This window comes from Hyaena hyaena, unplaced genomic scaffold (assembly GCF_003009895.1).
Source record: "Hyaena hyaena isolate Hyena2069 unplaced genomic scaffold, ASM300989v1 scaffold_198, whole genome shotgun sequence".
NCBI classification, from domain to species: domain Eukaryota; kingdom Metazoa; phylum Chordata; class Mammalia; order Carnivora; family Hyaenidae; genus Hyaena; species Hyaena hyaena.
In genome coordinates this window covers 1164633-1191014 of record NW_024080829.1, presented here as the reverse complement: position 1 = coordinate 1191014, position 26382 = coordinate 1164633, and the positions used below count along the sequence as shown (strand labels likewise).

The 26382-nt window shown below is 38.9% G+C and overlaps 2 protein-coding genes across 6 annotated transcripts in view; one reads left to right on the top strand and one right to left on the bottom strand.

The window, feature by feature from the left end:
• NUDT6 (nudix hydrolase 6) overlaps window positions 1-20129 on the bottom strand; it is a 48243-nt gene extending 28114 nt beyond the window's left edge. The window contains exons 1-4 of one of the 5 annotated variants that reach the window (XM_039241615.1): window positions 20016-20042; window positions 19005-19216; window positions 16544-16747; window positions 11624-11679 (exon numbers count right to left, since the gene is read on the bottom strand). In XM_039241615.1, coding sequence (XP_039097546.1) covers window positions 11624-11679; window positions 16544-16747; window positions 19005-19023 — 279 coding nt within the window. In that variant the 5' untranslated portion in view covers window positions 19024-19216; window positions 20016-20042. Of the gene's footprint in view, window positions 1-11623; window positions 11680-16543; window positions 16748-19004; window positions 19217-19884 lie in introns of all 5 variants that reach the window. The other 4 variants (XM_039241616.1, XM_039241614.1, XM_039241618.1 and 1 more) reach the window with 4 other exon arrangements.
• A 529-nt stretch (window positions 20130-20658) lies between these two features.
• Window positions 20659-26382, top strand: part of SPATA5 (spermatogenesis associated 5) — a 323817-nt gene continuing 318093 nt past the window's right edge. The window contains exons 1-2 of the mRNA XM_039241597.1: window positions 20659-20845; window positions 26031-26152. Coding sequence (XP_039097528.1) covers window positions 20683-20845; window positions 26031-26152 — 285 coding nt within the window. The 5' untranslated portion in view covers window positions 20659-20682. The remainder of the gene's footprint in view (window positions 20846-26030; window positions 26153-26382) is intronic.

The following is a 26382-nucleotide window of genomic DNA, read 5'->3' as shown; positions in this document are numbered from 1 at the left end:
GAAATCGAAAATTTGAGCACGATTATGAGCAAAGAAATTGAATCAGTAATCAAAATGCTTCCAGCAAACAACAGTTCAGGACCAGACAGCTTCACAGGCAAATCTACCAAAATTTAAAGACTTAATACCTATTCTTCTTAAACTATTCTAAAACATAGAAAATGAAGAAAAACTTCCAAAGTCATTCTAGGAGGCTAAGATTGCCCCAATATCGAAACCAGAAAAAGATTCTACTAAAAAAAAGAACTATAGGCCAATAACGCTGATGAACACAGATGCAAAAATCCTCAACAAAATACTAGGAAGCTGAATCTAAAAATACATTAAAAAAATCATTTACCATATTCAAGTGGGATTTATTCCTGGATTGCAAGGTGGTTCAATATTTAAAAATCAATCAATGGGATACATCACATTAATAAAAAAAGGATAAGGACCTATTATCATTTCAGTAGACCTAATATCCATTTATGATTAAACACCCTCAACAAAGTAGGTTTAGAGGAAATATACCTCAACATAATAAAGGCCATAAATGAAAATCTCACAGCTATCATCATCTTTAAAAGGGAAAAAGTGAAAGCCTCTCCCCTAAAGTCAGGAACAAGACAAGGATGACTCTCATAACATTTCTTTCTTTTTAAAATGTTTATTTATTTTTGAGAGAGAGACAGTGAGAGCCAGGGAGGGGCAGAGAGAGAGAGAAGGAGACCCAGAATATGAAATAGGCTCCAGGCTCTGAGCTGTCAGCACATGGCCGGAAGCGGGGTTTGAACTCATGAACTGTGAGATTATGACCTGAAACAAAGTCAGATGCTTAACTGACTGAGCCACGCAGGCACCCCTCATCATGTTTCTTTTTTCATTCATTTATTCATTCACTCATTCATTTTAAATATAGTTTATTGTCAAGTTGGTTTCCATATGACACCCAGTGCTCATCCCAACAAGTCCTCTCCTACATGCCCATCAACCATTTTCTCCTCTTCCTCATCCCCCCATCAACTCTCAGTTTGTTCTCAGTATTTAAGTCTCTTATGGTTTGCTTCCCTCCCTCCCCTTAACTATTTTTCCCCCTTCCCCTCCCTCATGGTCTTCTGTTAAGTTTCTCCTGATCCACATATGAGTGAAAACATATGGTATCTGCCTTTCCTTCCCTGACTTATTTCACTTAGCATAACACCCTCGAGTGTTATCCACATTGCTACAAATGGCCAGATTTCATTCTTTCTCATTGCCATGTAGTATTCCATTGTATGTAAAACTGCATCTTCTTGATCCATTCATCAATTGATGGACACTTAGGCTGTTTTGATGATTTGGCTAAGTGGAGAGTGCTGCTATGAACATTGGGGTCCATGTGCCCCTATGCATCAGCACTCCTGTATCTCTTGGGTAAATTCCTGGAAGTGCTATTGCTAGCTCATACGGAAGTTCTATTGCTAATTTTTTGGGGAACGTCCACATTGTTTTCCAGAGCAGCTGCACCAGTTTGCATTCCCACCAATAGTGTTACAAGGGTGTCATTTCTCCACATCCTCGCCAGCATCTATATTCTGATTTGTTCAATTTAGCCATTTTGACTGGCATGAGGTAGTATCTCACTGTGGTTTTGATTTGTATTTCCCTGATGAGTGACATTGAGCACTGTTTCATGCCTCTGTAGGACATGTGGATGTCTTTGAAGAAGTGTCTGTTCATGTCTTCTGCCCATTTCTTCACTGCATTATTTGTTTTCCAGGTGTGGAGGTTGGTGAGTTCCTTATAGATTTTGGATACTAGCCTTTTACCTGATAGGTTATTTGCAACTATCTTTTCCCATTCCATTGGTTGCCTATTAGTTTTATGGATTGTTTCCTTTGCTGTGCAGAAGCTTTTTATCCTGATGAGGTCACAATAGTTCATTTTTGCTCTTGATTCCCTTGCCTTTGGAGATGTGTCGAGTAAGAAATTGCTATGGCTGAGGTCAAGGAGGTTGTTTCTTGCTTTCTCCTCTAGGGTTTTGATGGTTTCCTGTCTCACATTCAGGTCCTTTATATATTTTCAGTTTATTTTTATGTATGGTGTGAGAAAGTGATCTAGTAATATTCTGCATGTTGCTGTCCAGTTCTCCCAGCACTATTTGTCAAAGAGGCTGTCTTTTTTCCATTGGATACTCTTTCCCACTTTGTCAAAGATTAGTTGGCCATACATTTGTGGGTCCAATTTTGGGTTCTCTATTCTATTCCATTGGTCTATGTGTCTGTTTCTGTGCCAATACCATACTGCCTTGATGATTACCGCTTTGTAGTAGAGGCTAAAGTCTGGGATTGTAAAGCCTCCTGTTTTGGTCATCTTCTTCAGCATTACTTTGGCTATTCGGGGTCTTTTGTGGTTCCATACAAATTTTAGGATAGTTTGTTCTAGCTCTGAGAATAATGCTGGTGCAATTTTGATTGGGATTGCATTGAATGTGTAGATTGCTTTGGGCAGTAATGACATTTTAACAATATTTATTCTTTGAATCCATGACCATGAAATGTTTTCCATTTCTTTGTGTCTTCTTCAATTTCTTTCATAAGCTTTCTATAATTTTCATCATACAGATCTTTTACATCTGTTAGGAGTCATTCTGAGCCCACTAGTCAAGAGAGCTCCTGGTGAGGTTAAAGCAAGTTTGCACGGTCTCTTGCCAATCAGATGACGACTGATATCCACCCCCACTCAATTATGTCTGCTTGAGCACTGACCCCCAAGGTACCTTGTTGATTGGTATCAGGAGTGACCTACCCCCTTATTCTGGCCCTGGTATCATGATTGCACCTTGTGAAGGAACTTATTGTGGGAACTTCTTTTGATTTTGGGAACAGACATCGTGTCTCCAGCAGGTCCTGTTTCCCTCCATACTTTCCCTTGAGCTATGAACAGGCTAATGACCCTTACTCATAAAAGATCGACCTTTACACGTACAATTCTGTTTCTACTGTTGCATTAGTCCAAGATGTTCATACAACTCAACACGTAAATCAACTAATCAAAAATGTCTCTCATGCCCTAGCTATTCTAGAAATCATAAAACTAGACACAAAAGTAAATGCACTTGAAGAGGCTATTCTATGTATTGGGTATGAGCTAAACTTTTTTTTTTTTCCCTAGGAGAGAGAGAGAGAGACAGAGTGAGCAGGGGAGGGTCAGAGAGAGAGGGAGTCACAGTCTCTGAAACAGGCTCCAGGCTCTGGGCTGGCAGTCAGCACAGAGCCCGACGCGGGGCTCGAACCCACGAACCGCGAGATCATGACCTAAGCGAAAGTCGGACGCTTAACTGACTAAGCCACCCAGGCACCCCGAGCTAAACTTTTTAAAGGTATGGTTGTCTCTCCCGTGCCATAAAGAATATAACTGGAAATTCAAGTCTTGCCCGGAGACAAAGAGCCTAACTTAGAGACAAGGAACAGGTAAGAGCAGAAGATAAGGTACTATATATACCTTTGCTAACTGGTAGTGTATAGCAGTCCCTTCCCTAAGGCCTACTTTCCACAAACACCTTCCCTTATACTGGCAGCTGTGATGAAGATGGATAAGAGTATCTACAAACCTATGACTTAATCTTAGATTTACTAAAATGTGTATGTTATCCTGTTTTTCACTGAGAACACTCTGTTATTTTCTTAGTTACTCAACCTCCCTATAATTGGGGCAGTTCTGCAAGAATACTTCTATAAAACCTGTTTCTGTACATTTTCCGAAAACATCTTATCACAGAGAACTATCCATTGTAAAAATTCCATTTTCTGATGCCATGTTAATGTTTGACCTATAAAGACACCACAACTGACAAGACAGAGATGCCTGCCTGGTGATCAGAAAGAATCTCAGGGCTCTCTCACTCCCTCGCCGACACCATCCATCCTTCAGGGACCCCTGGACCTGGCCAGAGCGGGACTCCGGCATACATCTTTGGTTAGGTTTATTCCTAGGTATTTTATGTTTTTTGGTGCAATTGTGAATGGGTTCAGTTTCTTGATTTCTCTTTCTGTTGCTTCATTATTAGTGTATAAAAATGTAACTGACTTCTGTACATTGATTTTGTATCCTATGACTTTCCTGAAATCGGGATCAGTTCTAGCAGACTTTTGGTGGAAATCTGTCAGGTTTTCCACATAGAGTATCATGTCGTCTGCGAAAAGTGAATGTTTGACTTCTTCTTTGCCAATTCTGATGCCTTTGATTTCCTTTTGTTGTCTGATTGCTGATGCTAGGACTTCCAGCACTATGTTAAAAAACAGTGGTGACATCCCTGTCGTGTTCCTGATCTCAGGGGGAAAGCTCTCAGTTTTTCCCCATTGAGGGCTCTTCATAAATGGCTTTTATGATGCTTAAGTAAGTTCCTTCTATCCCGACTTTCTCGAGGGTTTTAATTAAGAAAAGATGCTGTATTTTGTCAAATGCTTTTTTTGCATCTATTGACAGGATCATACGGTTCTTATCTTTCCTTTCATTAATGTGATGTATCACATTGATTGATGTGCGAATACTGCACCAGCCCTTCAACCCAGGAATGAACCCCACTTGATCACTGTGAATAATTCTTTTTATACGCTGTTAAATTTGATTTGCTAGTATATTGTTGAGGATTTTTGCATCCATATTCATCAGGGATATTGACATGTAGTTCTCTCTCTCTCTCTCTCTCTCTCTCTTTTTTTGCTAGATCCCTGTCTGGTTTGGGAATCAAAGTGATGCGGGCTTCATAGAATGAGTCTGGAAGTTTTCCTTCCATTTCTATTTTTTGGAAGAGCTTGAGAAGAACAGATATTAAGTCTGTTTTAAATGAATGTCTGGTAGAATTCCCCAGGGAAGCCATCTGGTCTAGGGCTCTTATTTGTTGGGAGATTTTTGATAACTGATTCAATTTCTTCACTAGTTATGGGTCTGTTCAGATTTTCTATTTCTTCCTATTTGAGTTTTTGTAGCATGTGGGTGTTTAGAAATGTGTCCATTTCTTCTAGGTTGTCCAGTTTGTTAGCATATACAAGAGACTCATTTTAGACCTGAGGACACCTTCAGATTGAAAGTGAGGGGATGGAGAAATATCTATCATACTAATGAAAGTCAAAAGAAAGCTCGAGCAGCCGTACTTATATTGGACAAACTGGACTTTAAAGTAAAGACAGTAACAAGAGATGAAGAAGAAGCACATTATATAATAATTACAGGGTCTATCCACCAGGAAGAACTAACAATTATAAATGTCTACGCACCAAATTCGGAAGCACCCCAATATATAAAACAATCACAAACAGATGCAGTGTTATGGATAAGAATGTGCTAATTGCAGGGGGCTTTAATATTCCACTTACAGCAATGGATAGATCAACTATCCAGAAAATCACTAAAGAAACAATGGCCCTGAACGACAGATTGAACCAGATAGACTTGACAGACATATTTAGAACTCTATATCCCAAAGCTATGGAATTCACTATCTTCTCGAGTGCACATGGCACATTCTCCAAGACAGATCACATACTGGGTCACAAAGCAGACCTCAATAAATAGAAAAGAATTGAGATCATATCATGCACACTTTCAGATCACAATGCTATGAAACTTGAAATCAACCACAGGAAAAAGTCTGGAAAACCTCCAAAAGCATGGAGGTTAAAGATCACCCTACTAAAGAACAAATGGGTGAACCAGGCAGTTAGAGAATACATTAAAAAATATATGGAAACAAATGAAAATAAAAATACTACAATCCAAACTGTTTGGGATACAGCAAAGGGAGGCCTAAGAGGAAAATACATTGCAATCCAGGCCTATCTCAAGAAACTACAAAAAGCCCAAATACAAAATCTAATAGAGCACCTAAAAGAGCTAGAAGCAGAACAGCAAAGGCACCCCAAACCCAGCAGAAGAAGAGAAATAATAAAGATCAGGGCAGAAATAAACAATAAAGAATCCCTAAAACAATTGAACAGATCAATGAAACCAGGAGTTGTTTTTTTGAAAAAATAAAATCAAAAACCTCTAGCCAGGCTTCTCAAAAAGAGAAGAGAGAGCACCCAAATAGATAAAATCACAAATGAAAATGGATTTATTATAACCAATCTCTCAGAAATACAAGCAATTATCAGGGAATACTGTGAAAAATTATATGACAATGTTTCTTTAACAAAGTAGTGGAAATCCTAGCCAGAGCAGTCAAACAAAAAGAGATAAAAGGTATGGAAGCCAATTTGACAATAAATTCTATTTAAAAAATAATAAAAAAAAGAAATAAAAGGCATCCATATCCACAAGAAGTAAAACTTCCACTATTTGCAGATGTTACTGATACTACGTATAGAAAATCATAAAGCCTCCACCTAAAACTTACTAGAACTGATAAACGAATTCAGTTAAGTCACAGGATACAACATCAATGTACAGAAATCTGTTTCATTTCTATAAACCAGTAATAAAGCAGCAGAAAGAGAAAACAATTCCATCCATAGTCACAACCAAAATAGTAAAGCACCTAGGAATAAACCTAACCAAATAGGTGAAAGACTTGTACTCTGAAAACTAAAAAACAATGATGAAAGAAACTGAAGATGAGACAAAGAAACAGAAAGACATCCCATGCTCATAGATCAGAAAAATGTTAAAATGTTCATACTACCCAAAGTAATCTACACATTTAATGCAATCCATATCAAAATACCAACAGCATTTTTCACAGAACTAGAACAAACAATCCTAAAATTTGTATAGAACCACAAAAGACCTCAAATAGCCAAAGCAAACTTGAATAAGAAAACCAAAGCTGGAGACATCACAATTCCAGACTGCCAAGTTATATTAACAAAGCAGTAGTGATCAAAAACAGTATGGTACTGATACAAAAACAGACATATATATTAATGGAACAGAATAGAAAACCAAGAAATAAACATATAATTATATGGTCAATTAATCTTCATCAAAGCAGGAAAGAATATCCAATAGGAAAAAGACTGTCTTTTCAGCAAATGGTATTGGGAAAGCTGGACAGCTGCATGCAAAAAATGAAACCAGACCACTTTCTTACAACATACACAAAATTAAATTCAAAATGGATTATAGATCTAAATGTGGGACCTGAAACAATAAAAATGCTAGAGAAGAGCAATTGGCAGTAATTTCTCTGGCACTGGCTATAGCAATTTTTTTCTAGGTAGATCCTCTGCAGCAAAGGAAACAAAAGCAAAAATGAACTACTGGAACTATATGAAAATAAAAAGCTTCTGCACAGTTAAGTAAACAATAAAACTAAAAGGCAACTTAGGGAATGGAAGAAAGTATTTATAAATGACCTACCAAAAAGGATTAGTATCCAAAATACATTAAAAGTTTATAAATCTCAATACCCAAAAGAAACAATTTCATTTAAAAGTGGGCAGAAAATATGAATATACATTTCTCCAAAGACATGGAGATGGCCAATAGACACATGAAAGATGCTCATCATCACTTATCATCAGGGGAATGCAAATCAAAACTACAATGAGATATCACCTCACACCTGTCAGAATGACTAAACTTAAAAAATAAGAGATAACAAGTGTTGGTGAGGATGTAGAGAAAAAGGAATTTTCTTGCACTGTTGGTAGGAAGGCAAACTGGTGTGGCCACTGTGGAAAACTTACAGAGGTTCATCATAAAGTTAACAGACTACCCTGCAATCCCCCAATTACACTACTGGGTATTTATCCAAAGGATACAAAACTACTAATTCAAAGAGACAGATGTATCCCTATGTTTATAGGAACATTATTTACAATAGGCAAGATATGGAGGCAGCTGAAGTGTCCTTTGAATGATGAATGGAAAAAGAAAGATGTGTATGTGTGTGCATGTATGTGTATGTGTGTAGAGACTTGCATGCACATATACATACAATGGAATATTATTCAGCCATAAAAAAGAATGAAATCTTGCCATCTCCAACAACATAAATGGGGCTAGAGATTATAATGCTAAGTGAAAGAGAGAAAGAAACACCATGATTTCACTTATCTGTGGAATTTAAGAAACAAAACAAATGAGCAAAGGGAAAAAAAGAATGACAAACCAAGAAACATTCTTAACTATAGAGAACAAATTGATGGTTATCAGAGGAGAGGTGGGTGGGGGGATGGTGAAATAGGTGATGGGGATTAAGGAGTGCACTTGTCATGATGAGCACCAGGTGATTAAAATACACACAGAAAAATGTTTAAGTCATAGTGAGGCTTTTATAAGTTACACACAGTAAAATGTCCAGAAAAACAGAAATGTCCTTGTCCAATTTAGGTGAGCATTGGAAATATTAAGGTATTACAGACCCAAGGCTGAGGTTAAGCAATTAAACAGGACTCTACATCTCTTTCAGTAATTAGATTTCTGTACATAGACATCTTTAGTTATTAATCACATTATTCTTGCCAACAAAGAACTTTCTTGGCTTTTTGGTATACAAATTTAAAAAAAGAAAGAAAACAAATACGATGCATCTCATTCTGTTGTGTATGGATATAAACATGAATTGATATAAATGAGAGAACAGTGCACTAAAATTGTACCTAAAGTAATTCTACACAGCACTGTTTTACACTGCTGTATGTTTCTTAGATTACACTTCTGTGTATTTCAAGTACTATGTATGAATCCACTTGGAAAAGACAGCTAATGGAGCCCTTCTATGAGAGAGGTATTCTTGTATAGATTTTAAAGATGAGGAAACTGAGGCTCAGAAACTTGGCCAATGCAGAAGTGGCATACGGACTGGAATGCAAGTCAGCCTGACAGCCAAGTCCATTTTGTTTTCATCAAGTTTCTCTCATTTAGTACACTTTATTTGCATTTTGTTATTAATCCAATGTTGTCCATATAGCATCTTCATTACTTTGTCATCTCAATCAAAATCTTTTAAGAATTACTATTTCCATGTCAAATCTAAACTCCTCTGCTGGCTTCTCACGCCCTCTCATACAAGGCACAGTTGCATTACTCAATCATGCTTCCTATTCTCTAGTCATTCCCATCACATGATCCAATTCAAATATAAAACTTGTTGAAGGGTAGGCACAATCCTACTTTAGGTACTCAAAATACTTTTTTTTAAGTATTTTTAAAATTTTATTTTTGAGAGACAGACAGACAGACAAAGAGACACAGAATACAAAGTAGGCTCCAGGCTCTGAACTGTCAGCCCAGAGGCCGATGTGGGGCTTGAACCCATGAACCGTGAGATCATATCCTGAGCCAAAGTTGGGTGCAAAGTTGGGCCTGAGCCATCCAGGCGTCCTTCAAAATATTTGTTAATGATAAAGCTTAGTTTGAGTCAGAGAACCTACCTGAAATAAAACATTGGAAGTTACAACTATGAGAATGCTTTGAGACATTTTCATGAAATGTATGATATTGATGTCAGCTATCATTACAAAGATGTAGTTTAAAATTTAAAAATATGTATGATGGGGAAAAATGTCCATCAATATTTACTGAAGTCTCACGAAGTAGCAAAATAATTATTCTCTTTGACTTATAGTCCTAAGCATGAAAACGTCTCATGCTAATTATGGTACTTCTCTTAAAAGTCTTGTTGCTTCTAGTGGCCTAGGCTTATTTTGTTGTACAAGGCTCTTTTTATTCTGTTCTTAATCTGGCACTCAGGTCAAATATTTTACCACTTCCTGTACTCCTGGCCACAACGAACTTTTTAAAAAAATGTTTGTTTATTTTTGAGAAACAGAGTGCGAGTGGGACAGGGAGAGAGGGAGACACAGGATCCGAAGCAGGTTCCAGGCTCTGAGCTGTCAGCACAGGGCCCAAAGTGGGGCTCCAATGCACAGACCACGAGATCATGACCTCAGCCCAAGTCGGACGCTTAGGCGACTGAACCACCCAGGTGCCCAATCCACAATAAGCTTTTTAACCATTACTTCCACACTATGTGGAATGGCCTAAATTTCTGTCCCCCCTAATTCATGTGTTGATTTCAACATGGGCCCAATGTGATGATACTATGAGATGAGGCCTCTGGGAGGCGATTATGTCAAAAGAGTGGAATAGGAGTAACCACGAATGGGAGTAGTGTTTTTATAGTAGACCCCAGAGAGAATCCTTCTCCCTTCTGCCATGTGTGGACACAGTGAGATGATGAACATCTATGAACTGGGAAGAGGGACTAACCAGATACTGAAGTGCCAGTACCTTGATCTTGGTCCATCCTCCAGAAATGTGAGAAATAAATGTTTGTTGTTTAAGCCAGTCTACGGTATTTTTGTTATAGTAGCCTGAACAAACTAAGATACTATGTTAGCCCCTTTCTGAACTCTCTGTACTTTTTTCCATACTATTCTAATTTTCTAGTCTGTTTTCCTTTTTTCTAAAAAAATTTTTTAAATGTTTTATTTATTTCTGAGAGAGAGAGAGAGAGAGACAGTGTGAGCAGGGGAGGGTCAGAGAGAGGGAGACACAGAATCTGAAGCAGGCTCCAGGCTCTGAGCTGTCAGCAGAGCCTGACACAGGGCTTGAACCCAGGAACCCTGAGATCATGCATGACCTGAGCTGAAGTCTGATGCTTAACCCACTGAGCCACCCAGGCACCCCTCTAGTCTGTTTTCTTATGCTAATTTTTTTTTTTTTTTTGCCTGGTAAGCTCCTACTCATTCTTTAAGACCCTCTGAGAAGTCTTCAGGGTTTGTTTGTTTTTTTTAAAGCAAAGTAATTGTTACCATCTGCTATATAATAATTTTCCCAAATAGATAGTAAGCTGTGGGACCTCAGGGACACTGTCTTAAATATTCTTCCTATTCTCAGCATCTGGCTCACAGAGAGAGCTTAATGAATGCCGAATGAAGAGTATCTTGATAGTCTGTGAGAAACACAGTTGTTTTCCCAACTAAATACAGCCATTTAAAATTTTTCTGTAGCCATAATATGATAGTGAGCAATACTGAGGTGATCCTGACAATTTTAAGGCCTACCTAAGTATTTTCTGAATTAAATAAATATCCAAATGATCCATAACTGCTTAGAAAGAACTTAAAACAAAAAACTTTTGATAGAGAGAGACAGAGGTAGAGCACATGTAAGGAAGGCCAGAGAGAGAGAGAAGGAGACACAGAATCTGAAGCAGGCTCCAGGCTCTAAGGGGTCAGCACAGAGACTGATGCAGGGCTTGATCCCACAAGTTGTGAGATCATGACTTGAGCTGAAGTCAGACGCTCAACTGGCTGAACCACCCAGGCTCCCCTACAAAGAACTTTTAAAATATCTTTCTATAATTCTATGTGCTTATCAAAATTTCTACATTTTACTTTTATCTAGAGAGAGCTGAATGTTGAGAAAGCAATTTACAGAGCAGAAGCAACTTAGAGCAACTGATCAAAGAGAAAAATAGGCAAACAGAACAACAGACTTTTAAACATAGAGAACAAACTGGTAGTTACCAGAGGACCAGGGAATGGGTGCAATAGGTAAAGGGGGTTAAGAGTACACTTCTGGTGATGAGCACTCAGTAAGTATAGAATTGCTGAATCACTATATTGTAACCTGAAACTAACATTACTATGTATGTTAATTATACTGGAATTAAAAAATAATTGTATTTAAAATAAAAGCAGAAGTAACTTACTTTATTTCGATCTTGTACAACCAATATTTTTCTAGTATTTTCATCAAATACAGCTCCTGTTTGGGGAAAAATAAAAGATAACTGAGAAATATTAATTTCACTCACCTTAGACTCCTCCCACATTCTTACCTGTGGTAAGTGTTCATCAAAACTGTACCCATCCTGCAAGGCCTTGTTCAATTACCACCTCATCAATGAACACTTGTAAAATCTCTCCAGCAAAATGATTGCTCAGTTATTCAGGTTCTTTTAACAACTTGGAATACCAATGATAGATCTAGCATATGCTGAGTGGTAAGATAATTATTTGCATAACCTTCTTCTCTTTTCCTTTTTAAAAAAAAATTTTTTTTAATGTTTATTTTTGAGAGAGAGAGAGAGAGAGACAGAGACAGAGAGAGTCACAGACACTGACACAGAATGTGAACAGGGGAGGGGCAGAGAGAGAGAGACACAGATTCTGAAGCAGGCTCCAGGCTTTGAGCTGTCAGCACAGAGCCCAATGTGGGGCTCGAACTCACAAGCTGTGAGATCATGTCCTGAGCTGAAGTCGACACTTAACCGACTGAGCCACCAGGTGCCCCAGCTTCTTCTCTTTTCAATATCTATTCCTGATGGTACAGTTACAAAATTATTCTATTCTTCTGTATGTCTAACCTTAAGTGCTTACATGTATCGTGCTCCTGATGACCTAAATCTCAAATATCTCAATATTCAATTCAAGATCTCCCTGAAGCCACTTTTTTTTTACATTTAAAAATTTTTATTTATTTATTAAATGTTTTATTTATTTCTAGGAGAGAGAGAGAGAGCGTGAGCAGGGGAGGGTCAGAGAGAGAGGGAGTCACAGACTGAAACAGGCTCCAGGCTCTGAGCTGGCAGTCAGCACAGAGCCTGACACGGGGCTCGAACCCACAAACCGCGAGATCATGCCCTAAGCGAAAGTCGGACGCTTAACCGACTAAGCCATCCAGGCGCCCCTTTATTTGTTTTTAAAATTCTAAGCAGGCTCCAGGCTCTGAGCTGGCAGTCAGCACAGAGCCTGACACGGGGCTCGAACCCACAAACCGCGAGATCATGCCCTAAGCGAAAGTCGGACGCTTAACCGACTAAGCCATCCAGGCGCCCCTTTATTTGTTTTTAAAATTCTTTTAATTTTTATTTATTTTTGAGAGAGAGAGACAGAAAGAGATGAGCAGGGGAGGAGCAGAGAGAGGCAGAGACACAGAATCTGAAGCAGGCTCCAGGCTCCAGACTGTGAGCAAAGAGGCCGATGCAGGGCTCAAACTCATGGACTGCAAGATTATGACCTGAGCCGAAGTCTGATGCTCAAATTACTGAGCCATCCAGGCACCCCATTTTTTACATTTTAAAAAAATGTTTATTTATATTTGAGAGAGAGAGGTGGAGTGCAAGCAGGGGAGGGGCAAAAAGAGGGAGAGACCAAAAAATTTGAAGCTCGTTCCAGGCTCTGAGCTGCTTAGCACAGATGCTGACTTGGGGCTTGAACTTGTGAACCACGAGATCATGAACTGAGCTGAAGTTGGATGTTTAACTAACTGAGTCACCCAGGCACCCCAGCGCCTGTGTATATGACTTTATAACATATCAATATATCGCTTTGGGATATTTCTTTATTTTATGTATGTTTTAAGTTCTAGTCCTTTTCTTTATTCATTCATCATACACACTGCCATGCACACTGGGCACTAGGGACTCAAAAATAAGGTTTGTTTGTTTATTTCTCTTTGGGCAATCCTGGGTCAAAAATACAAATGACACCATAATGATCTGTGTTAACTTCCTTTAAATGTTGTAATTTAAAAATATTTGGGGGCACCTGGGTGGCTTAGTTGGTTAACTGTCCGACTTCAGCTAGGTCATGATCTCACCTCTTGTGGGTTTGAGCTGTGTTGGGCTCTGTGCTGACAGCTTGGAGCCTGGAGCCTGTTTCAGATTCCGTGTCTCCCGCTGTCTCTGTCCTTTCCCCAGTTTTGTTCTGTCTCTCAAAAATGAATAAATTAAAAAAAAATCTGTGTTTACACAGATCTGTAGAATGTTATTAAAAAGATACTTTATACTCTTCCATTCTTTCAATATCAATTGAATTCCTATACCTAATATATATGGGTTCTCTATATGTTGAGCCCTGTTATGTGTCAGGCATTTTTCTAGGTGCTAGAGATAGTGTAAACAAAACAAAATTCCCTATCCTTGATGGGCTCACATTCTGGTGTGTGTGAGGAGGTAGCAAGTAAATAAAAAACAAATTATATAGACCATGAGGTGATAAATGCTATGTTGCAATAAAATATAGAAGAGGATAGGTATGTTTAATATAAGGACAAATTTCTCTGAAATGAAAACACCACATTTTAGTGTTTAAAAGAAGAAAAACCACTAATTAATATTAATGTTGGTTTCTATTAGAAAATATAAATTATAATTTAACTGGACTTTACAAGGGTTAGAATACCAAAGAAATGGCAAGTTAACCTACTCTTAAATTTTAATAATTTGTGATTACTCAAAGTGTACTTTTCCCTAATGAATTATAAACATAAGCACAGTATTTCAAAGACAAAACTAGCACTGCTAAAGCACAATGTGAGCGGCCCCTGCTGGTCACAATTTAAAAGTTAAATAGAAAGATTAGGGATTAAGTAGAGGTTATCAGATTATGATTAGTCAGGTACTGTGCTAAAGCTTTACGTGCATTTTCTCAGGTATTACAATAATTCTGTGAGTGATATTATTTTGAGTGCCCAGGTTCACACAGCCCTAAAACTGTCTGTCTAGATTCTGAGTTGGTATTCTTCTCACTGTGCAACAATGTCCCTTCCCCATACAATTGTGTTCTCTGGGGTCTCATGTTTCCACTTGAAGGGCTATCCACTTATCCATTCAAGAAATATTTATTGAGCATGAACTTTATGCCAGACACTGTTTTGATCCTGACAATACAGTGGCAGAAAAGACAAAATATCTGCCTTCATGGAGTGAGTTTATATTATTGTGGGGGAAATGAAGTACATGATACGATTTCAAAGATTTCAAATTGTGTTAAGTGCTATAGAGAAAAATGGACTTGGATAAAGGGATCAAGGATGATGAGATTAGCATGCAGGAGGACTCTATTTTAGACAGGAAGGTCAGAGGTTTTTTGAGAAGTAGCTGGAACAGAAACTTGCTCCAAAGAGATAAACAAAGCCCTGGGGGAAAATTACTGCAGGAAGAGGAGCCAGTGTGAAAGCTTTGAGGCAGAGACAGCTTGCTGTGATTTAAGGACAGTAACAAAGCTGTAGGTCACTCTGTTTCAATGTAGGGAAGGAAAGATTACTCCTCTAACCACTTAGGTTTTGTGTCTAGGGCTGAGAACTGAACTCACAGAAGACATATTAATGGAGAAAAAAATATAAACATTTTATTTGATGTTTACTACTTGACCTGGGGTGGTGATGGAGGACTTGATAAAAAGAAGTGAAAACCCCAAAAAAGTGGTTAGACCCAAAGGCATATATACCATTTGAACAAACAGCAATAAATTATGGGGATATGACAAGACCACAGAAAAAAGGATTTGTGCTAAGGGAGGTAAACTGGGAAAATGACTACAACACATATGGGGAAACTAATGGGAATACGTTATTTTAGTAAGGTTTGTTTGTACAGATTCATCTTGGTGTCAACTCCCTATTTTCCATGATAAGAATGTCTCCTTTTCTTGGTATGAGAAATTTATGGTCTTTTAGGTAGAAAGGGGGAGGCAGAAGACCCTTCCTATATCTAGTGCTTAAATAATCTAGTGCTTAAATAAAATAAGGTGGCACATTATGGGGTGTTATGTTCACCAGCCGCACCTTCCTTCTGTTGTTTCTACCAATAAATGTCAACTATTTCTCCTTTACCTAAAAAACACTGTCCCTTTCCAGAACAATTTCTTACATGATTTCATCACCACCCCCAATATCCACTTCATATCATAGATCATAGTTACTCTTCAAGTAACTGCTGCTGAAGTTCTTGATCTCACTGCCTGAACTCCTATAGTATATCTTAAGTATAGTATTTAGTTATAAACAAGGGCTTTAGAGGATACTCTTTATGCATATATTACCAATTCTGTGAGATCGTGATAGCTGTGAGATTGTGACCTGAACTGAAGTTGAACACTCAACTGACTGAGCCACCCAGGTGACCCTAGAAATCTAGGAATTTTCTTAACCCTGGTTCCCAAAGGATGGTCCAGGGACCAGCACTGACATCGATAGCAGCTGCAGAGAATTTCTTAGAAATGCAAATTCTCTGGCAACACCCCACAAGAACTATACCAAAAACTCTTGGTGTGGGGTTCTGCGGTGTGTCTTCAGCAAGCCCTCCAGTTGATTCTGATGCACCTACAATTAATTGAAAGCAAATCTTCTCTCAAGACTAGGTCTCTGAAGTTAATCAGTGACTTGACAATTCCATAATATACTTAAAATTATGCTATTTTAAACAACTGTTTGGCACTGTAACTTAATGTAAATATCTTTAAATAATGTTCAAATCATCAAACGTCTGCTTTGCTTTACCTTAAATTTAACCTAAAAGTTACCTTTTATTTCATACATTCATTTAATCAGTACTAATATGTTTTACTGTAATGAATTTATTCCCTGCTCTAAATTCAGTTTCAGTGGTGAAGTTCAAATATCTGTGTAAAAATGTTCAAATGTATCCTCTGGAAAACTTCACACCAAACTTGCTCTCTGTGCTGCCCTCTGCCAATTCATAAGGCAAACTTCATCTATTTAAAGCACTACTCAATAGTACGAAAGAGGATAATCACTTAATCAAGTTACTCATTACACATGAATAAACTATTGCTTAGCTGTAAGAAAAAATATGGAGTGAACCTCTAAAAGGTCTGAAACTGACCTGCAACTCCTACTTGATGTGTAGCATATCCTGGTAATCTGCTGGGTCCTTCTCCCAGCCACAGCGTCAGCGTGGATGAATCTGACTCCGCATGGTGAAAGCAGAAACCCAGGGAAGCAGCAGGGGCAATAAATCGGCTTTGGAGGATGGGAATGTGCAGCCATACTGCTATCCTGCCTTCTGATCTCCACTGTGGTATTGCAGCTACAATGCAGATGATAAAAATCTTTAAGTATTTTCCAGTGAAAGGAGCAGGAGAAATAAAAACTCATCTCAGGGTGTCACCTCTTCCAAAAAGCCATCTTAAGACATCCACTTCACCTCGTAGTTAACTGGCGGAATGGGGGGAGGGCATCCCAAAATGTAACAACTCACACAATGCTCGGCACATTGTTTCCATTTTGATGTTGTTCCTTTTAACATCTTTAATCTTTATAAATGAACATTATGGGCTTCTATTTATTCTTTCTTTAACAGTTCTGTCATAATATTTTTGGCTTATAATTTCAAGTGGTTAAAACTTTTTGTTTTTAAATAATGAATACTAGTTCTGGGAAAATTTGAAAATAAAATCTAATGAAATCAAAACTTCATTATCTTAATAGCATGCAGAGATAAACACTGGAATTGACATATCATATAAAATTTACAGCATGTCTTTACAACATATAATGTAAACATTTTGCTATGTCATTAAAATTTTTAATGAACATAAATTTTTAACGACCACATAATTTTCCTCAAATAGGTGTACCAAAAGCTCCTTAACCAACCTCCTACTCTTGGACTCTTAGATTATTTCTAATTCTTATTATCAGTAATACCAAGATGAACATAGATTTTTCTGTTTTTGAATTCTGTAAATTCTCTTACTTTATTACTTAAGATTGAGTCAGGAAAAAGATGCTAACATTTGGTCCTTACTAAGTTCTAGACACTTACATATCTCATTAAGTTTTCACAACCCTGAAAGGCAAGTATTATTGACCTTAATTTATGAGTGAAGAATACTGCAGTTTTTAAAAAATGTTTATTTCAGAGAGAGCGCGCGAGCAAGCAAGCGAGTGCATGCGTAAGCAGGGGACGGGCAGAGAGAGGAGAGGGGCAGGAAGAGACAGGGAGAGAATCCCAAGGAGGCTCCATGCTGTCAGAGCAGAGCCCAACACCAGGCTTGATTTCACCAACTGTGAGATCACGATCTGAGCCAAAACCAAGACGCTTAACCTACTGAGCACCCAGTCCAGCACCACTCCCCCCACCCTGCTCCTTTATTATTATTAAGAATACTGCAGTTTTAGAAAAACTGTCAAATCACTTTCTCCACTCATCATCTCACTTAATCTTCACAATAATCTTACAAAGTGTGTGTGTGGTAGTGGGAAGGTTTGATTATTTAACAGTTAAATTCCTTTCCCTCTTCACTTCTCCAGCTGTGCAGTAAGTGACTGTTAAAGACTATGTTCTCTACCTCTTTAAAAGTCAATGTACCTAACAAGGTGACAAACACCTGGGAGCCTTTTATAAAGACTTCTTGATTTGGCGTATGGAGTCAGATCCTTCTCACCTCCCTCTTTCTCTGATTAAATATTTTTAAAATTGACACACAATTATAAAAAGTGAAGTGCACAAATCTTAAGCATACATTTAGTGAGTTCTGACATATGCATACACCTGTAACTTGCTCCAATAAAGATTATAGGATGTTTCCCTCATTCCAGAAAGTTCCCATAGCCTCCCCAATGATTCCAATCAAGTAAAAAAGCTCAAGATTGACACAGTAACAACAGAATTTGCACTAACTCTTAGAGACAACATTATGCATTAGGAACAGGTTCCAGAGCCTAGGGAAGTTACTTAATTTCTGTGCCTCAGTACCATCACCTTTAAAATAGAGGTAAACGTATCTACCTCACAGAATTGTTATGAGGATTAAATAAATATTTAAGTTCTTAAAACAGTGTCTAGCAATATAATTCATAAATACAATAGAATGTTTTCTTAAAAACTGTACGGTATATGGTACTACACAGATTATTAGTTTCATAGAACGTATCTTAGATCACTACATCTATCCAGTAATTAGGGCTGGCATTATTCACATAAGCAACCTAAGAGGCAACTATTTTCACTGGTGGTTTGTCTAATGCCTGGGTAAGCACCTGGCAGAACCTGGGACTTGAAGCCCAGATGTGTGACTCCAAACCCAGCCCTTCTGTTTTGCCTTATTGGCTAAGGTAGTGCTTTAACCACCTGGCCACTGACAAGTGACAAGTGTGGGCAAAAAATGCCTGTTTCTACCCACACATTTGTAGACATATTAGAGGACGAACACTGATTTGGTTCTCCTACTGCTATTGTTGAAATCAGCAATTATTCACGAATACAGAAATGAGGTGAAGAGGTAAGTAGTTTGGGAATGAGAATAATTAAAGAATGAAATAACTAGCTCAATTATACTAACACAGATGCCCACTTGCCATGTTGGGCAATCGGGTGAAGATTATCTAAAGTTTCCTTTTGGAGTGAGAGCATCTTTCAATGGCAGAAGTTCCATGCTAGGCCTTCATTTCGTATATAAGGACCGTCATGGGCAGTTTGAAAAACTCCAACCAAATCACGGGCTTCTCTCAGAACGAAGGCTCCTCCATCCAAGCTTTCTTTCCCATCTTTGGACTTGAGGTTCAAGAAGAGTGAAGGGTTTTCTCACTGAAGACTGAAACAGCCCACCATGCTCCCTGGTTAATCATAAAAAACTTGTTGCTGTTTAAGTAGAAGCAAACTAGTTTTTGATGAGTCAGCCTGATCCAATTTGCGTACAAAATTGACCACTTAGAACCTCTCTGGCCCACTCACTGTCCACAACCTGTATAGTTTTGTCTCTGGCAAAGTGCTCCTCATAACTAAAGCTCAGTAAATGACAGTAAATAATAATGAAATAATCTTACCACCTACTGGGCGTTAAGTGTGTGACAGCTCCCGTGCTAAGTACCTTACATACATTACCCAACTTCATCCTCAGCAATCCTGAGCTGCTAACCAATTTTATGGAAGGGGAAACGGTAGTTTACAGAACTTGCCGAAGGTCACACGCTAGAAACTACCAGAAACTAGTGCTGCCGATCCCAAAGTCTGCGATAGTCACCATTTCACCCAAGTGCCTCAGAAATCTCCCAGCAAAGGGCACAAGAACAAGAGTGGAAACTGATACAAGTCACGCGTGCCCTCTGTCTCTAGGGCTCGGTACTTGATCCGCGGAGAGCATGACTGGTGGATGCAGGACCCTGTTACTTCATTAGAAAAGCTCAGGAAGCCGGGGAACCCCTCCGCCCAGGCGCACTTGCCCTGCAAAACCTTCTGGAAAGAGGCGGCGTCCAGGCGGTCCAGTGCGCCAAACCGCTCCAGAGGCACCGAGACGCCCCCAAATCTGTCCAGCTCTGCTCGCAGCACGTCCGCTCCGGCGAGAGCGTCCCACCTGCAACCCGGACCGTCCGAGGCCCGGCGGTGCCCTGCCAAGAGCCTTTCGCCGCGGGTCCGCAGGAACACTGCGTACCAGAAACGCCCGCTCAATAATGGCGGCATCTTCAAGTCCTTGTCCAACAACTCTTTGGGCCCATAAAGTCAACCTTCCGCCTGGTTCTAGAGCTGAGGTCGCTACCGTAAATTTTAGAAGAGTGCCACCCACTTAGCTCAGAGTTGAGTTAATGTTGCCACTTTCTTAGCACTTTACCGAAGAGATCACTAAGTCCTGTCCACCAGGTCCTCTCAGTAATTTGCCTGGTTCTACGAAAGCTGAGGAGAAACTTCTCCACCTGTCTTTAAGTCAGCAGACATTTGTTCAGGAATAGGAAAGGCGGGCAGAGATATAAAAAAAAAATCTTGTCTTTCAGGAATTTGCAATATAAATGACGGTTGTATTCACGTAATCCATCTTCCTTTGTTAAAAGTCAGAACGTCTTCAACTTCTTCAAAGACGGCGAGTTCTGAAAACGCTCGGTTTTCCCTCTCCAATTACGCTCCACTCTGGGGATTACGGTGCAGGGCGGAGCCTCGCTGACTTCTGCCCCGGAAGTTTTTCTTCCACAGGACCGAGCACATTGAGCCGGCTTTGCGGTAGTTTTTTCGCAGGCTGCCTTCTGATCATGTCTTCCAAGAAGAACAGAAAACGGCTGAACCGAAGCGCAGAGAATGGTTCAACCTCACCCTCTTCAGCTTCCTCTTCTTCGGGGCCCTCGGCTCCTTCAGCTGGGCCGGGCACCGCGGCGGCGGCTGGGATCCTGGTGGTGACCAATTTTTTAGAAAAGGGTAAAGAGTTTTGGGTGGGAGACTGGAGGTCGGGGGAGCAACTTGGGAAAGCTTAGACCTAGCGATGCCGATTTTATTTTGCAGAGGCTTCCGAAAACTGATTGAGACCTAGGTGTGAGACTGGCACAGAAGTTTGTAAGATGCCCGAAGCCACGCCTACACTAAATAAGTTAGGCAGAAACAGCTTTTCTGTGGCTAAGTCAAGCCATCTCTTTTGTGAATTGTTTTGAATTTGTAATTTACACTTGAAACAACTTTACCTCGTTTAAGATCAACGACATATTTAATTGCGAAATTGCTTAAAGCTAGCGAGCATAGAGTATATATACAGCAGAAAACTAAATTCCCAGTTCAGTGAAGATGTGGATACATCCTTCCTAAGAGATCGCACTGTGTCTTTAAGAATGAAAGCCTTCAAGGTTTTTTTTCTTCTACTACCCAGGTTCTGGTATTTAATAAGAGCTATTAGTTACCTAGTACTGTTCCCAGTAAGTTGGGTATGTCACATGTTTATCTCATTTAATCTTCACAGAAACTCTGGAAGTTAGTTACAGAGGAAGAATAGTTAACGTGGTTGGCTCCAGGTTCTACAGGTACTAAGTGGCAGGCGGTATTTGTCTCTAAAGCCGCTATCCCAGCCAACAGCTCCCTTGAGTTAAGAGAACGGATTTATCTGAAAAGTTATTTAGTTGGTAAAGCTTCTGTGTTGAAGCTGTGTGTTACAGCTTCGAAAAAATAGATCACCAGCTAAACTAGTGGCAAGATTTTTATTTCTGTTTAATGTTGACCCTAAACACAATCTTAGAATTATCACAGTGTTTCCAGTTTTCTTTAGGGGTCAGATGACAACTTGTTCTGTCCTGCATATTCAACCTCTTTTTTAACCGGATCCTTCCTATGATTGAAATTTAAGGTTGAAATTTAAACCTGCTGATTTCTCTTATGTCTTTTTTTAAAAAAAATTTTTAAATATTTATTTCTAGGGGAGAGAGAGAGAGAGACAGCGTGAGCAGGGGAGGGTCAGAGAGAGAGGGAGTCACAGACTGAAACAGGCTCCAGGCTCTGAGCTGGCAGTCAGCACAGAGCCCGACGCGGGGCTTGAACCCACGAACCGCGAGATCATGACCTAAGCGAAAGTCGGACGCTTAACCGACTAAGCCACCCAGGCGCCCTTGATTTCTCTTATATCTTTAATCAAAATAAAAGTTCTACGTTTTTTTCTTATCACCACCCTCTCTGTCCATTCTTTAATTGCCAGATTTCTTCTTTCTTTTAAAGATGTGCTTTTTAAAAAACGTTTATTTATTTTTGAGATAAAGAGTGTGGGTGGGGAACCGGCAGAAAGAGAGGGATAGAGAGAATCACAAGCAGGTTATGCACTGTGTGCATAGAGCCCAGGGTGGTGATCGAATCCACCAACTGTGAGATCATGATCTGAGCTGAAATCGAGAGCTGGATGCTTAGCTGACTGAGCCACCCAGGTTCCCCATAAGATTTGGTTTTTAAGTAATCCCTTCACCCAACATGGAACTGTATTTTACGTGCAGAGATTAAGAGTTGCGTGCTATACTAACTGAGCCAGCCAAGTGCCCCTCATGGCCAAATTTCTTTAAAAAAAAAATTTTTTTTTTTTAGCATTTGTTCATTTTTTTTTTTTTTGAGAGATAGAGAATGAGTGGGGAGAGGCAGAGAGAGAGGGAGACATGGAATCTGAAACAGTCTCTGAGCTGTCAGCACAGAGCCCGATGTGGGGCTCGAACCCACAAACCGTGAGATCATCACCTGAGCTGAAGTCGGGCTCTTAACCGACTGAGCCACCCAGACGCCCCCCAAATTTCTTAAATGTAGTGGTCTCTGTCTCCTCATCTCTCACCTCCTCCTTAGCCTATTTCTATTTTGTTATCCATTCCATCATTCCATGGAAACTGTCCCTGCCGTGGTCACTGATTATCACCATGTTGGTAAATACAATGGACAGTTTTTCATTACTTCCCTTACTTGACCTCTCAGCAACTTTTGGTGTTGTCTACCATTTCCTTTTTCTTAAAACATTTTAAATTTTGACTTCTGTGTCATTAAATGTTTCCAGTTTTTTTTTTAATCTGTCCTTTTGTTGGTATGTAGTTTTTCATTTTCCTTTGCAGGCTAATCTTCTTTTACTTGGCTGCCAAATGTCTCAGTTCCTCAATTCTTAGTCCTGAAGCCCTTTTTTTTTTCCCCCCTCTGTACAAATCTTTCTTTGTCAAGTTCATCCAGTGTCCGTGGTTTTCCATCTATACCCTCACCTCATCATTTTTGTATATATGTTTGTAATTTATAGTACTTCTGAGGCTCGGTTCAGTTGTCTTCTACACCAATACTAAAACTTTGTAGGGAAATTTTTAAAATATGTTATGTCATAGCTTAGTGCTGTTGTAAATACAATGAAAAGAAATTACTAGAAAATTAACTTTAACAATAGAGATTTTTATTAGATTCAACAGATGTATGATTACTCTGTCCAATTGTAATAAAAACTTCTAAGTAAACCCTTAATGTCTGTACTCATCCCATCATAAATTGGTAACAAATAGTTTGCTGACCATACTTTGTGTAGCATTGTGCTATATATACCTCTTCTCTTGGATTTTCCAAAGGTACTTAAAGACTGACCTCATACACTCCTATATTCACAATAAAACCAACTCCAGGACCTGTTCAGTGTTTCCATTGCAAAATTCAGAAACCTAGGGGTCATCCATGGCATCTCACATCACCAGTCACTACCAAGGTCTGTTTATCACCTAATTCCTCTTCCTTATTCCTGCGGTTTGCACCTTAATCTCAAACACCATCATCTCCCACTTGGACTACTACACTATTCTCTCCCCATTTTGTTTCCCCACTGTGCAGCCAGAGTGATCTTTAAAATTGAACATCTTGTCATGAGCCTGCTTTTCACCCTTAAGTGATCTTTGGTTGCTGTCAGGAGCCCAGCAGCTTGATAACAGCTTACTGCCCCTGGAGGTCTTGATTTTTCTTATGTGGCCCCTTCTTGTTTCCTGCCATTCTGCATGTACTCAGATATATAATTCTCCCTTCTGTCCAGTGGTTCTCTGTACAAGCTGTTCTCTTTGCCAGGAATTCTCTCTTCCCTCTTCATTTAGTTAATTCCTGTTCTTCCTTCAGATCTGAATTTCAACATTACTTCCTTGGAGAAGCATTCTCTGGTTCTTCCCAGTTAGATTCCACTTTATAGGCTCTCCTGGCCTTCCTGGTCATTCTTTCATTGTATTAATCTTTGTGTACAATTACAGAGTTATTCAGTGATTGTTTAATAACTCTCTCGTCCTATTAGATTATAAGCTCTGTGAGGCCAAGGACCGTCTGTTTTGTTTACTTGCATTCCTAGTGCCAAACATATTATATGCCGTGTTGTAGGTACTTAGCAAATGCTTGCCTAGAGGACAAATGAAGAGTGGATGGTTGTTTGAAATGACCTTCACTATCTCGTTAGTTAATTTGGCACATAAAGTGCTTAATAAATGTATACTTAATAGGGAAAGTAGATGTTGAGGTATATTTTATTTTATTTTTTTTTTGAGGTATATTTTAAAAATACAGTATTAGAGGAATGAGGACTGTAAGAGATGTATTAAGAAATAAAGCCCGTGAGTGAGAATTTGAACATGATCTTCATTGGCGGCAGGGAGGAAGTAGAGTATTTAGACAAGCCTGTGATTTGTTAAATCCTGGTGCATGGTGAATGTGCAGGATAGGATGGAAGGAAGAAGAAAACCTAGAATCTTGCAAAAGACTGGATACACCTGGGAGGTAATTTTCAAGAGGGAAAGGTAATTTATTGAGGTTTAGAAAGAAAGAAGTGACAGAAAAGTGAACATTATTGTGTCTTCAGAAGAATGCTTTGGTGTTATTAAGTAAACTATGTAAGAGACCTAATACTCATAGGAAAGTTGAATTTCTTTTCAGCCTTATATTACGAAATATGCTTATTTTATAAATGTTCAGTACTATTAATCTTAGCTCTGTGAGATGCTTTGTTTTTCTCAGCTGATAACAGAAAATAAATACGTTGTGTAGTTATTTTGTAGTAGCAAAAAATAATTAAATATACTTCATGATTTTGTTTTTATTGACTTAGTTCCTTTTAAACTCAAAATATCTTTTTTTATTATTAAGGAACACCAATATTAGAGAGCTATGATTGTGGTGTATGTCTAATAATAAATTTTATAACAAAGTTTGTGACAGCCTAACATTTCATAAGTGTTTCATTGATTTTGTGCTGAAAAGTAAAATGCTGTGTAGCCATCTACTATGTTCACTGATATTATGGATATTTATTATGCAACTGCTGTATTTGATGCACTCCTAGGCATTGGAGATACAAAGATGGATTTGACCCAATTGTTGCCAAAGCAGCCCATGGTTTAAGAGAAAGTCAGACTGTAAAACAAATGTATATTATGATGATAAATTCTAGTATCTGGCAGCATAGGGTGCTGAAAGAATTGGAGGAAGGACCAAATGTGTAGTTGAGGAGGTGGCTGGGTGTTAGCACATCATTTTCAGAGGTTGCCAGCTGGGCTGAATTCAGGTCCCCTTCCTTGGCCAAAGTTGAAAATACTAAATGGTCATTTTGGTTAGTGTGTACTTGCCTAAGGAATAAGACCTGTGTTACTATTTTATCCATGTGTTCCTGGGATTAGAAAAGAAAACTCTAATTGCTCTCATGTAGATCAGAAGTGGAATTGTAACTTAACTCTACAGAACCAAAAGCCAGTTCCCCAGCTCAAGCTTTTGAATACTAGTAGTCAACTCAACTTAGAATCTGTAGTCAAAAGGTTGCTATGCAAGTATGAAAAGGCCTGTTGCAGGTATGTTCCGTTCTTAATGAAGTTAGAGATTATTTTTCTTAAAATATGGAAATTAACACCTACCCTATAAGACACTCATATTGTTAGTTAGCACTCATATTGTCAGTCAGTGGACCTTTAGAAAGGTTTGGTTTTAAGTCTTTTCATTAAAATAAAGAGGATTGGAACTGTGGTTTCTCCAGGGTATGGTAAGGGCACTCATTTGGTTATGTGGATAGAAGATTTTTATTTACTCCTAATAGAAAGCAGGCTTTAATTTCAGTAGTTATAAAATAGTACGCAAATAATTTTCTTTCCCTTTTTGGTAGATGACAAAGTTCCTACAACATTACAAAATTCCCTTGTTCAACTTGGACTCAACACTATGAAATCTGCAAATATATGTATAGGTCGACCGGTATTGCTTACCAGTTTGGATGGAAAACAAGAGGTAAGAGTCTTTACTTAGTTTAGAAAGATTTGTGATGTTTTTTATTTTAGTTTTCCACAAAGTAATAAAGAAAAAACTATATATATTTAAATGTTTATTTATTTTTGAGAGGCAGAGCACAAGCAGGGGCGGGGCAGAGAAAGGGGCAGACACAGAATCTGAAGCAGGCTCCAGGCTCTGAGTTGTCCACACAGAGCCTGATGTGGGGCTCGAACCCACGGACCATGAAA